Source organism: Sorghum bicolor, unplaced genomic scaffold (assembly GCF_000003195.3).
Source record: "Sorghum bicolor cultivar BTx623 unplaced genomic scaffold, Sorghum_bicolor_NCBIv3 super_297, whole genome shotgun sequence".
In the NCBI taxonomy this organism is placed as follows: Eukaryota; Viridiplantae; Streptophyta; class Magnoliopsida; order Poales; family Poaceae; genus Sorghum; species Sorghum bicolor.
The window spans coordinates 304-14,972 of NW_018396544.1; the positions used below are offsets into that span (position 1 = coordinate 304).

Sequence of the window (14,669 nt, forward strand, 5' to 3'; positions counted from 1 at the left end):
AGTATTATTAAATATGTCATTGAATCTATTTCATAACAAACTTATTTGAAAATGCAAATATTTCTAATATTTTCTATAAATCTAGTTAAATTTAAGAAATTTGAGCAGCACGAATAGTTATATATATATTTAGGATCTTTCAATTTGCACACATGAGACGGGACTACCTTACCTAGTGCACTGCTGCATTCACTCGAGTACATAATTAACGCAAGTAGCCAGAGACGACCTATCGATCGAGAGCCATGGAAGAAATGACGCAGTGGCTTCCGGTTGCCGTGGCCGTGCTCGTCCTCCTCGCCGCAGCCGCCACTCACCTGCGCAGCAGCAGCAGCAGGCACTGCGCAGGCAACACCCGCCGCACCGTGCCAGTCCCGGTCCCGGCAACAATCGAGGTCAGAGACCCCGAGGCCGCCCGGCGCATGATCGTCGACCACGCCGACACCTTCTCCGACCACCCCGCCGTGCCCTTCCCCGTGGACCTGGACGCCGGCCACCCCAAGACGACCAGCATCAACAGCGCGCCCTACGGCCCGCTCTGGCGCGCGCTCCGCTGCAACCTCACCGCCGGCGTCCTCCACCCTTCGCGCCTCGCCCACCTCGCGCCGCTCCAGCGCGACGCCGTCGAGTCCCTCGTCGCGGACCTCGCCGCCCGGGGCCGAGGAGGAGCGGGCCGTGCTCGTGATGAGGTCGTCGCCGTCCGCGACGCCCTGTACACCGCCGTGTTCAAGGTTGTGGCGCGCATGTGCTTCGGCGACGACGGCATCGGCGAGCGCGACGTTCGCGCCATGCAGCGCACGCTGCGCGAGTTCTTCCACTCCGGCGTGGACGCCAGGCGCCTGGCGAGCTCGAGGCTGGCGAGGCTCCTGCACTGGAGGCAGTGGCGATACCTGGTCGGCACGCGCGGCCGCCTGGCCGAGGTCTTCGTCCCTGCCATCGCGGCGCGACGTCGTCGTCTCCGGCGTAGCGACGGCGGCGGTGTCCGCTCATACGTTGACACGCTCCTCGACCTTCGCGTACCCGACGACGACGACGACGAAGATGGCGAACCGTCGTCCGGCTCCGGTGGCAGCGCCCGGCGGCGCGCGCTTAGGGACGACGAGATGGTGAGGCTCGTCTGGGAGTTCCTGGGAGCCGGCACGGAGACGGTGGTGGCGTGCGTCGAGTGGACGCTCGCGCGCCTCGTCGCGCACCCGGAGGTCCAGGAGAAGCTCCACCGCGAGCTCAGCGCCGGCGACCAGCGGAGCCTCCAAGACTTGCCGTACCTGCGCGCCGTCATCCTCGAGAGCCTGCGGCTGCACCCGCCGGTGCCATTCATCTTGCGCGACGTCGTCGGCCTACCTGAGGGCGCGGCGGCGGCGGCGGCGGCGGTTGGGAAAGCAGTCGCACTCCCACCGCGCAACGGCGCACCGGTGCGCTTCGTGTTCATGGCAGAGGACATCGGGAGGGACCCCAAGGCGTGGACGGACGCCGAGGAGTTCAGGCCGGAGCGGTTCGTCGGCGGCGGCGAAGGGGAGGACGTGAGCCCTATTCCAGGGCGCAAGCAGATCAGGATGATGCCGTTCGGAGCCGGGCGCAGGCACTGCCCCGGCGCGGGGCTTGCGGTGATTCAAGCCAAGTGCTTCGTGGCCGCGCTCGTGCGCGAGTTCGAGTGGGCGCCGCCGGCGAGAGGAGGCGGCGGCGTTGACCACACGCCCACCAACGCGCTGTTCTTGAAGGTGATGGCGTCGCCGCTTCGAGCGCGCATCGTGCCACGCCGGTCTTAGTCGTTGTTGGTGTGGAATAATCATGCGATTTGAGATTCATGCATTAATTGGAGTTCTCAAATGATAGCCGTTTCGGTAATTCGGTTCGATCTATCTACCCCATTTTGCGTAGGGTACGTTCGGTAGTGATTAATTTTTTTAATTACACAGTACAACGCAGACACTCAACACATACGCACACTCACTCCTATGAACACACGTACGCAAATCCTACCCCTATGAGCACCTTCGAAGGACTGAGCCGGCAAATCTTGAAGTTCACGAAGTCACCACAGGCGCCTCGCTGTCGACGGGCACGTCGCCTACCACTTAATGCATAGCGCCGGAAAATCCTGGAATAAATCCAGAATAAAGTGCCGCACCCAGGATTTGAACCCTGGGTGGGAGCCCCCCAACCAATTTCTCTTCAAGATACTGTTGACACCGTTTTTGCGCACGTGTCCATGATTGGTAAAATGTAGGTTGGCAAGATAAGACGGCAGTGCTTGATCGACAGAGTTGCCGATGAGGATGAGTTGCCGATGGAAGGATGGTTGAACGTGACCAAGTCCATAAGTGGTGATGCGTTTGTGCCGATGGCTATGACAAGAAAGTCTGCCGATGATACGGAGGGGGAGCCTGGAAGTTGCCGATCGGCTTGTGGGGGTGTTCTAGTTTGTCACGTGAGGATAGTTTTGCGTTTTCCTTAGTTATTTAGATCGTTTTGCATACGGATTCTGTTTAATTTGGAATTCGAGTTCTAGTCGTGTCTCGTTGTAGCTCTTTGAGCAGGGTATAAATGTAGACCCTAGGGCTTTGTAAAAAACGAATCAATCAATCAATCAAACACCAGTTTTTACTCATATTCTAGCATCTATATTCGACGACTTCGTCATACCTTTTTCCTTTCATTACGAGTTCTTAGGAATTCGTCGACTTAAGCTCGGCGTGTTCTCAAGTTCCGTGTGAATACCTCTTGGCCGTGGCATCCGGGCGCATCGCTGTTGTCGGGACCAAAGTATTCAAGTTACCACCTTTGCCGATAGTAAGGTCAAATCGGCTGGCACGCCTTAACGTTTGAATCGGGTATTAGCCCTTTGTGTTTGCAGATCCGCTTTTGCATCAACACATCTTTTGGCACGCCTAGTGGGACCAGATTCAAAGTCAAGATCAACATGTCGAATACTGAGTTCGACTTGGAGAACGTTATCCCCGTGACAGAAGATAGCCTCAAAGACGAGCAGAAGCAAGCTATTGCTAAAGCCATGGAGGATTACAAGCAGCAATGCCTGAGATCCTTCAGCATAAACAGGAGCGGCGAGGTGATCCAGAAGGATGCGCTGCCGATGCTTCGGCATGTTACTTTTGAAGCCAATCCTGGTAAACTTCAAGAGATCGTCGATAGTGCTATCAACCGTGCCTTGATCAACCAAGCTGGTGTGCTGTCCAATACGGTTTTCAATGCCGTGGCCAGAACTTTCAAGGAAGGACAATTGCCACCAGATTATGTGGGCCCCTCTCACCATCAGCCAGGGTCACCAGTAGTCACAGCTCCATCGGCTGCTACAGCCGCTGCGGGCACGGAAATTCCTGTTCCTCCAAGCACGTTAGGAGTCACTAATGCACGATCTACGCCGACGACAAATCCACTGACTTCAGATAGGCAGATTAAACTCGCTACAGATCTGTTGGCATCGGCAATGTCGGGATCGATTCCTCCTCCTAACTGGTGGGGTTATGGTATGCCTCTAGAATTAACGCCGGGTACATCACAGACGACTGATGTGAGAGGCAAGGCTACTATGACATCGGCACCCCCAAGCATGCCGATGAATCAGAGTCCCCAGTATACTACAACTACTACTGCTAGACCTTACACTGGGAATTCTCAAGCTCCGACGTTCCAGATGCCTAATACATCGGCAGACTCAATGCTGATGCAACAGAGGTTTGTGACTCAGCCAGGGTACATCAATTCAATGATGATGCCCAATTTCCAGTCATCGGCAGGATCTATGCCGATGAATGCTAATTGTGGATGGCTTGGGCAGCAAGTCTTTCCGGAAACGCCCCAACCGAATCATCAGGCTACAGGGTTCCAGCAAAGCCAGATCTACCCCGGGTTCCAGAACCAAGGGGCAGTCAATCAGCCGATGAATCACGGACAACAGATCGCTGGTCAGCAATTTGGAGGTCAACATCTAGGAGGCCAGCAGATCGGCGGACCGCAGATCGGCGCACAACGGCTCGGTGGTCCGCAGATTGGGGGACAAATTATTAATCCAATGTTCTATGTAGATCGCGCATCGCACCGACACGTGGAAGCTTACCAGCAGGCGTCAGATCCGCAACCACCTCATCGGCAAGATGCCGATGCTTATTGGGCCGATAAGATTGCTGAAGTAATGAGAGATCAATTTGGGATAAAACCCAAAGTCAACACTTACTCTTATCGGACACCGTATCCTCCCGCATATGATTTAATCCCGCTTCCAAATCGGTACAAGGTACCGAATTTTACTAAGTTTTCTAGGCAGGATGATACGTCAACCATGGAACACGTCAACAGGTTCATCATCCAATGCGGGGAAGCTGGTAACAGGGACGAGTTAAGGGTTCGCTTATTCTCGTCATCATTGTCTGGATCGGCTTTCACCTGGTTTATGTCATTACCTCCCAATTCAGTGATTATTTGGGCCGATTTGGAGAAACAATTCCACAAATACTTCTTTTCTGGGGGTCCATGAGAAGAAGATAACCGATTTGGTCAAATTGAGGCAACGCAATGATGAATCGGTTGAAGGTTTTGTGCAGAGGATACGGGAAGTCAAGAACAAATGCTATAGCCTGGTTCTGGATGATCGGCAGCTAGCCGATTTGGCTTTCCAGGGCCTGTTGCCGCACACAAAGGACAAGTATGCATCTCAGGAGTTTGAAAGCTTAAGTCATTTGGTGCAGAGGATTTCTGATCAGGATATCAAACCTTTCGAGCCCAAGAGAGCATGAAACAAGAAGGTGTCCTTTGTTGATGAAGCAGCAAGCTCAGATTCTGATGAAGAACCGGTCATCGGCTTGGCAGAGTGGGTGAAAAACAAGAAACCGATGTCTTGCCCTTTTGGGCATAAAGAGCCAGAGAAGTTCGCGTTTGATATCACTAAGGCCGATCGGATATTTGACTTTCTACTTCAGGAAGGTCAGATCAAATTGTCACCTAATCATGTGATCCCATCGGCTGAGGAGTTGAAGAAGATGAAGTATTGTAAATGGCACAATGCAACTTCTCACAGCACCAATGAGTGCAAAGTCTTTAGGCAACAGCTGCAATCGGCTATAGAGTCAGGGAGGATCAAATTTGACAGCTCCAAAGCTCAGAAGCCGATGAAGATTGATCAACATCCTTTCCCAACAAACATGTTGGATGCTAAGGGAAAGGCCAAGGTCTTAACATCGGAAGCAGCTGAAAGAAGTGCATCGGTGGATCCTCAGCATCAAATCACTATCGCCGATGCGAAAGGAAAAGGCCTAGTCCAGGAGAGAGCTAACTCAGGGAGGCCTCCCCGATCTGGTATTGTGATAACTCACAGAAGGCCTCGGGAGACTTGGCAGCAACGTGAAGATCGGTATCGGCGCCAGCAAGAGGACTATCGCCGGGAAGAAGAAAGACGCCGGCAGGAGTGGAATCGGCATAGGGATCACTGCAATTGCCCGTTCTTCATTCATTGTTGGGAGGAGAATATCAAACTTCCCACTGTCAGAGATTGTCCTGAGTGCAACGGTTATGACCGGTACGACAGGTCTGATCGGCGCTATCGTGATAATGATCGGCAATTTAATAGGCCGATTAGAGGGAGAGCATCCGTTCATGATCGGCTGGGGTCAGGCTCAGCGTGCACGACAGGCTTGGAGATCGTGTTGAGTATTTCCCCAGGAGCCAGGAAGAACTTGAAGAGATGGCTAATACACGGGTTCCCGATGAGTTCATATTTTGCAGGGATGCCAACACTTATCGGGTGGAGTCAAGGGAAAATCGTCGCCCAGCGGTGAGGCAGCAGCAATTTCCTCCATGGTGTCCAGAGGGGTTGACTAGAACACAGAAAAGAAGGCTGCAGCGTGAAAGGCGAGAAGAGTTAAGCAAGGGGGAGAACTCTGGGCAGTCTGGGGATCAGCAACAACCAGATCCTAAGGGGGAAGGTCCATCGGCGGATGTCAACATGGTCTTTATGTTGCCGATGGAGTTCCTTGCACCGTCCAGTGATGATGAGTTGGAGTTCTCTGATCAAATAGCTCAGTTGACTCTGGATCCGATGACAGCTATCTTCGAGAAACCTGCCGATGATGAAAGGCAACATCTTAAGGCTTTATTTGTCAAAGGGAGAGTGGATGGTCAGCCGATGACTAAGATTCTGATTGATGGTGGGGCTGCTATCAACATCATGCGTTATACAGTGTATCGGAAGCTTGGAAAAGGAGATCAGGATTTGACCAAGACCGATATGATGCTCAAAGACTTTGAAGGCAATGTGTCTCCAGTTAAGGGAGCTATCTGCGTAGAATTGACCATCGGCAGCAAAACTTTGCCGACAACCTTCTTCGTAATCAGTGGGAAAGGTGCCTACAATCTGTTGCTAGGGAGAGATTGGATTTATGCCAATTGTTGCATCCCGTCTACAATGCACCAGTGCTTGGTCCAGTGGGTAGGTGACAAGATTGAGATTGTCCCGGGAGATTCTTCCTATGTTATTGCATCGGCAGAGACAGACACCTACGAAAGGACTAGGTGTATTTCAGGAGAAGTTTGGGAAAAGGATTTTCTCAAGGTTGCTGATTATGAAATTCCACCGATCCAAGCAGTCGGTTCTGACGAATGTTTTTAATGGATAGGTTCGCCGATGATGGAAAGTTAGGCCAGGGGTTCACATCGGCCAATGATTTGGTAGAAGTAGATATAGGTAGTGGTGATAAGCCTAGACCTACTTTTATTAGTGCTAAGTTAAGTCCTGAGTGTAAGCAACAGTTAACTGATTTGTTGAAGGAATTCAAAAATTTCCGATTAGAGTATATTCCTCGATTACATAATGAAGAGGCCAATCGGTTGGCTCAGCATGCCTCGGGGTATCAGCCTATGATTAATACAATATCGGCAATCGGTGCCAATGATTGAAGAAAAGAAATCATTGATTATTTGAAGGATCCATCTAAGAAAGTAGAAAGACGGGTTCGGTTTCAGGCCACCAAGTATGTGCTCCTCGAAGATGAATTGTATTATCGAACTATTGACGGGATTCTTCTCCAATGCTTAGGTGATGATGAAGCCAAGAGTTTGATGGGAGAAATCCATGAAGGGGCATGTGGAGCACATCAGTCGGCTTTTAAGATGAAGTGGATGATTAGAAGGAATGGATATTATTGGCTGACTATACTTGAGGATTGCTTTAAGTATTTCAAAGGGTGTCAAGAATGTCAAAAGTTTGGTAATATTCAAAGGGCGCCTGCATCGGCCATGAATCCTATTATAAAGCCTTGGCCGTTCCGAGGATGGGCTATTGATTTGATCAGCCAGATTTATCCACCGTCTAGCAAAGGGCATAAATTTATTTTGGTTGCCACCGATTATTTCACTAAGTGGGTTGAAGCTATTCCTTTGAAGAAAGTTACATCGGCCAATATGATTGACTTCGTGAAAGAGCATATTATCTACCGATTTGGGATTCCTCAAACAATTACTATCGATCAGGGTACCATGTTTACATCGGGAGAGTTTGATGAATTCGCAATCGGTATGGGAATTAAAGTATTAAATTCTTCTCCTTACTATGCTCAAGCTAATGGGCAGGCCGAGGCATCTAACAAAGGGATCATCAAGCTTATTAAGCGAAAAATTGGAGAAAACCCTAGGAGGTGGCATACATTATTAAATGAAGCTTTGTGGTCATACCGGATGGCTTGTCATGGATCGACCAAGGTTTCACCTTATCAATTGGTGTATGGGCATGATGCAGTGCTACCTTGGGAAATTAAGGCTGGGTCTAGGCGAATATCTTTTCAAGATCAATTGGCTGCCGATGATTATGCTACTTTAATGACAGACGAGTTGGATGATTTGGCAGGACATCGGCTGAAGGCCTTGATGAGCATAGAAGAGAATATGAAGAGAATCGCCAGATGGTATGACAAGAAAGTAAAGGCTAAGGAGTTTGCCGATGGAGACTTGGTATGGAAATTAATCTTACCGATCGGGACTAAAAGTTCGAAATTTGGAAAGTGGTCTCCCAATTGGGAGGGTCCCTATCGGATAAGTCGATCAGCTCCTAGTAATGCCTACATTCTAGAAACTCTCGAAGGAGTCGAATTTCCCAGAGCGCTAAATGGTAAATATCTGAAGAAGTACTACCCCAGTATATGGGTCGATGCATAAGAAGTTTAAATGCTGATAACACTCCTATCGGCTGGATCAAAGTATGCCTGGGGCTGGACTTAATGTTTCAAAAGATGCCGATAACAGTCCTATCGGCTAGACTAAATGTCTGGAAAGCTGGAAAGCAGAGAAGCGAGGATGTATTGCCGATGAGGAGCTCATAGGTTCAGCAGTGCCTGGATCGCCGATATGGCGTGCAGACGGATCTGGTTGGCGTCCTCTATCTCCTTCAAATCGTCATCGGCAGAACCTTCTATCGGCTTTAACTTCTTCTTCAGCAGCAGTGCCTTGCGACCATGGACGTTTCGCTCCTGCTCAAGAAGCTTGATTGTCTCCGGCAGTTGGCTTTCTTCCTGTCGAGCTTGGGACAGGGCGTCCTCTACTTGTTTAAGTTCTGCCAACAGAGTTTCTCTTCTTGCCGATAGGACGGAAATCTTTTTCTTCAGAGCGTCTCCCAAAGACTTCAAGGTGCCGATGTTCTTGTGCTTCTCATCGGTAAGGAGCTTTTCTTTCGTCATCTCCTCAGAAAGCCGAGCCTGAGCGGCTCTATCAGCAAGGCGTTGGGCAGCCCTCTGGTATTGCAGTTGACGACTCTCTAGATGTGCTGCTTGAAAAAGAATTTCTTCGACATCGGCGGGGATTTGGCCTCTCAAGGTCTTGAATAAAGCTTTGGCCGGATCGGAGTCATCAGCTAGTTGAGTTGTGTCTTGATGAAGGAGAGCCGACAGTTCTTCCAGCCTTGTCCTGATCTCTGCCAATGTAACCCCAACTGCTCGGGAAGAGCTTGCTTCCTCACCTTCATCCTCAGAGACGTCAATGACAAAGGAGAAGAGATTGTCGGGAGAGTCTTGTTCCTGCAAGGAAAATAAAGTGAGTCATTCCATGATCATATACTGATAAGTAATACTGATGGAAACTGGATGGCTTACTTGCTTCAAGACGATCTCTCGCCTTTGACTAGAAGATGCCGATGGAATCACAGGTTGATCTGCTGAGACTGCCGATTGAACTATGTCAGCTGGAAAAGTAACAAAGATAATTGTAAGACAGAGAAAATAAGTTCATCGGCAGTAATCTCATGAAAATATGTTACCTTGAGGAAGAGCAGTACTTGTCTGGATGGAAGAAACCACCGATGCTATAATGGAACCTGCTGGATCGGTAGTTTGTTCATGTACGTCAGCCAATATGTCTTCTGGCTGAGGTACTTCTGGTTGAGATTCCTCTGGATGAGGATCTTCCGCTTGTGGTGCTTCTTGCGGTTGAGGAGGAGATGGTACTTGCTGAGTCTGTGTTTCTGGAGGAGAAGGAGAAGATTCCACCGGAATTGGAGATACCGGAGGAGGAGGGGGAGTTGCCACTCTTTGGCCCTTTGTTTGTGCTCTGGTACTCTTGACACCTTTTCTCTTCTACTGGCTGGACTGAGGGGCATCGGCACCTTTGCTTTTGGTCCTTGCCGATGCGCTGGTGTGCTGATGCAGAAAGAAAGACTCGTAAGTACAAGTGTGACAAATATAAGAATGATATCGGTATAAAATTGAAGGTATACCTTGAACGCCTGTGCCAAGGTAGAAGCAGCTACCGATGAAGATATCTGAGTCCTCTTGGTGGTGACTTTCTTGAGACGCACACCTCGATGCATGATGGCGGCCAGGGTGGGAGCGTTGTTGCCGATTGAAGAGATTGGACCTGGTGGGAATAGGTCAATCGGCCTGCCACTCCTACTGACCGACGGAGGGGTGTTGTCAACCTGCAAAATAATACAAGAGTGAATCACTGATGGAAATAACCTTGAGAGAATTGAAACCTCGGTTCGAAGATACTTACAGTGTTGTCAGGTACTTCGTACTCGGGATCGATCATGCCGCGGTACGTAAGAGCCGATCTATAGAACAGATGCTCCTTCCATTCTGCCCACCATTGCTTATACGCCTGAGTGATGAAGGCGGCTGGAACCCACTCTGATAAGTCTGCATCTGTATCGGCACTTGATGGCAGTTAGGCTACTCGAATCCATTCAAGGAGGCTAGTGATGGTTTCCCTGGGTTTTATCACATCGGCATAACAGAGTGCGATCGGCAGCTGACCGAAAGCTAATTGACGAGCTAGTGCCGATGGATTGTAAAACTCATAGGTCTGGATGGAGGTTTTCTCACTGCCAAAGAAATTCACTAGTATAGCTCTGGGAGTGATCAGTGCCATCATCACTTCATGATCCTTGTTGAGAGCGTCATTGAACGGGTTGAAAACCAGAGGAAACATGGTGTCTGGATCATCATAAGGCAACCATGCTCGTTGCTCTATGGTCAAGCCTTCGTACAAGGTTTGGAAGAATCGGCTGACCTGATCTGGATTACCTCCTGTACCAGGCAGAGCTATGACAGCCTCACCGAAGTTTAGGGGAGGACGTGTTGCCGATTCTTCTTCATCCAGTTCATGGTCCTCGGCTATGTCCCTTGGAAAACGCTGTGCAAAAAGATCAAACTCAAGACGCTTGTGCATGTGGAGGCTGAGCCACATGTCGATGAACCACTAGGGACCCCCCAAGTTGCCGATAGGCTAGCCGAGCAGGAGTTTCTTAGCTACCTGGTGGAGAAGATGGTAGGCAGCACCAAGCAAGTATCGGCCGAGAGGAAATCGGCCACCGTTAGCCAGTCTCTCTGCTGCCGATAGATAGACGGAGGTCGGGCCTACCGATCGGCCACAGAATACGAACTTGTCCAGCCACATGTTCAGAAAGGTGGTTTGTTCCTTTATATCGACGGACCCCGTTTTGCGGTACTTCTGAATGTACCCGGACCAGCTGCCGATGGAGCGGGTTTCTACCTTGGCACTAGGCGTAGTGTCAAAGAAGTGGGTGCTATCGGCAGAAGATACGTCTAGGCCGGTAAGCATAACCACATCGGCAAGAGTAGGGGAAGCGGGACCGTGGCCGAAGACAAAAGCATTGAGTGTGTCTGACCAGAAGTACGATGCAGCTATCAACAATGACTCATTCTTATGCATATCGGCGATGGACAATCTGATGCATTGGTCCAGTTTTCTCTCGCCCCATTGGACTTCATTCGAGTGGCTAACCCTCAAGAACCAGTCTTTCCATCCCACGGTAGGACTGGGCCAAGAACGGAAAGTATCCTTTCATAGATCCAAAGAGAAGTTCTCGGCTCTAAAAGGGATCCTGTTGGTTTCTACGTTAATGAGGTCGGTTGGATCTGGATTCCCTAACGGACCAAGACATTGGAGGTGTGGTTGATCGGTGGGGATGACAATTTTGTTGGATAGATCCTAATGGTTTTGAAGGTAAAGGAAAAACAAAGAAAGAAAAAAAAATGTTCAGTAAAATGGATTGCGGATGAACAGGGATGCGAGAAAAAGCACAAAAGGTGGAGTGAAGAACTGACCTCAGGAACGGCGAAGTTGATGGCCATCTTGTCACGAAGAGGGTGGTCGAAGGCTTCGGAGTTGGTGAAGGAGGGGCTTCGTTGGAGATCTTGGAGCTCTCGAACAGCGCCGCCGCCGGAAAAGTGAAGTTGGAGCTGTGGAATGATGTGATGGAGAAGGAGTACCCGAGAAGGAACTATTTATAGGACAAAACGGGCAAGGGCAAATTTGACTTATCTCTTCGCCGTATCCGTGAAATCTGAGGGTACTCAGGTAGATGTGGTAACTGTTCGCACGGTAATCATGGGATTGTGCAGGCGATTTGACAGGAAGCGGTCATTATCCAGAGATGTTTTACTGTGCGAGATCTCCTGGTCGGTCCATCGGCAGCGCCATGTAACGGTCATATTGCCGATGGGCGAATAAAGTGGGGATAGCCGTTTGGGAGGATAAGATATGGACGTCCTGGTCAGTCCATCGGCAAGTCCCTGTAACGGTAATATTGCCGATGCGCGACTAAAGTGGAAATGTCCGTTTGGGAGGTTGAGGATTTCGAGGAATCTGCAGAGGAATAGGATCAGAGTTGTTCAAATTAAGGCTGTTAGTTACCAGATTGGGAGCGTTAATTGCGGAAAGGCATCATTACTGCAGAGAATTTCGGAGCATTAATCATTTCATACTCCGAAATTGGGGGCATGTGTTGACACCGTTTTTGGGCACGTGTCCATGATTGGTAAAATGTAGGTTGGCAAGATAAGACGGCAGTGCTTGATCTACAGAGTTGCCGATGAGGATGATTGCCGATGGAAGGATGGTTGAACGTGACCAAGTCCATAAGTGGTGATGCGTTTGTGCCGATGGTTATGACAAGAAAGTCTGCCGATGATACGGAGGGGGAGCCTGGAAGTTGCCGATCGGCTTGTGGGGGTGTTCTAGTTTGTCACGTGAGGATAGTTTTGCGTTTTCCTTAGTTATTTAGATCGTTTTGCATACGGATTCTGTTTAATTTGGAATTCGAGTTCTAGTCGTGTCTGGTTGTAGCTCTTTGAGCAGGGTATAAATGTAGACCCTAGGGCTTTGTAAAAAACGAATCAATCAATCAATCAAACACCAGCTTTTACTCATATTCTAGCATCTATTTTCGACGACGTCGTCATACCTTTTTCCTTTCATTACGAGTTCTTAGGAATTCGTCGACTTAAGCTCGGTGTGTTCTCAAGTTCTGCGTGAATACCTCTTGGCCGTGGCATCCGGGCGCATCGCTGTTGTCGGAACCAAAGTATTCAAGTTACCACCTTTGCCGATAGTAAGGTCAAATCGGCTGGCACGCCTTATCATTTGAATCGGGTATTAGCCCTTTGTGTTTGCAGATCCGCTTTTGCATCAACAGATACATTTTGGATCCAAATTCTCTTAAAAAAGGGGATCGCAATAATAGAGGCACATTAAAAAAAATAGGTTTCTCTCGAGTGACAATGCAAAGCCGTCAGATCATCATCGTCCGGTTAGGGTCACACGTGCACTATTCATCTTCCTCATTGTTGTTCCCTTCTGGTGTCCGCGCCAGCTGCCGTCTACCCCAAGCAATGACAAACTTCTCATCTCCAACGCCGGTCAGCTTCTCTTGCATGCACGCAGTCGTCTTCTTCCTCCACTTTGGCAGGGCGCAAGCGTGAAATTAGGAAGCATGCTAAAAAAACATTTTTGACGATGCATCAAAATGACTGTGAGATCATTTTTCTGGTCGGCTACAACTAATTAAAAAAAAAATTCATAAGAAATATATAAATAAAATTATGCATGGTTCCTCGATTATTTGTCAATTTTTAATAATAAAACTAAATTTTGGGGTTTCTAAGGCAGAAATTAGATTTAATTCTTCAAATTAAGAAATAAAATGTCTACTGGACAAACATAATTGGTTTGTCTATTCTTCCACACACACAAAAAGAATTGGATGGGACTAGAGAAAAAGTGTTAAGAGGGAAGAGACCAGGATAAAAAGATCGAGAGACATATCTTGATGGGCGCAAACATTCTCTCTAGATTTCTTACTGTGGTCCTCAAGATAATATTTCACCCACTATTTGACCAGTACGCCCATGTTTTTGCTGGGCCCAAGCTATTTCTAAGCATGGGCTTATCCTATTTGGGGCCTAATTTCCAACTTTACGGAGCCCATTTTCAGGCCTAATTTGCCTTGTTTAGTTTTTTTCAAGATTCCCAATCACATCAAATCTTACGGCACATGCATGAAGCATTAAATATAAATAAAAACAAAAACTAATTACATAGTTTGCCTGTAAATCGCGAGATGAATCTTTTGACCCTAGTTAGTCTATAATTGGATAATATTTGCCACAAACAAACGAAAGTGCTACAGTAGCGAAATCTAAAAAATTTCGCCAACTGAACCAGGCCTTAATTTTTGGCCTAGGCTGGGTTTTTTTTTGTGTAAGAGCAGCTCAAACAGTATTAAGGCCTTGTTTAGTTTCTAAAAATTTTCAAGATTCTCCATCACATCGAATCTTTATACACATGCATGAAGTATTAAATATAGACGAAAATAAAAACTAATTGCACATTTTGTCTGTAATTTATGAGACAAATCTTTTGAGCCTAGTTACTCTGTAATTGGATAATATTTGTCGCATATAAACAAAAGTGCTAAATTTCGCAAACTGAACAAGGCCTAAAAGAGCCAATTCACAGGTTATTTTATTTATTGAGCAAGAAAGAGAGAGAACGATAAGCTAGTTCACTTATTTTTTTAAAAAAAACTACTTTGTTAGGTTACTCTATGTTTATTTATTAAGCAAGAGAGAGAACGATAAGAAAATAGAAATATATTAATTAATCAATTAATACATCAATTGATTGATAAAGCAATTCACATTAGCAAATTTATATTGCAAACTCACGCCAAAATATCCTTCCCCTCATGCGTCAAAACTCGAAAGCAATTGTCCTACCTGGAGTGAGTGTTGGTTGAAAGTTCAGAGAGATTAACATATGAGGCATTATATAGGAACCACACAATTATTACATGCATTTAGATATGCCAAGGGCCTGCTGGTGCTATGCGACTATGTGTGCTGCATGGTTAAGTAGTGGTGAGCTGACCGACG

The 14,669-nt window shown here is 48.1% G+C and overlaps 1 protein-coding gene across 1 annotated transcript; it reads left to right on the forward strand.

Annotated features, from left to right (window-relative positions):
* The first annotated feature begins 245 nt into the window (after positions 1–245).
* Positions 246–1,766, forward strand: LOC8155273 (cytochrome P450 89A2). The gene has a single exon (XM_002488994.2). It carries the CDS (start codon positions 246–248, stop codon positions 1,764–1,766), a length of 1,521 nt encoding a protein of 506 aa, XP_002489039.2.
* Positions 1,767–14,669: the final 12,903 nt, after the last annotated feature.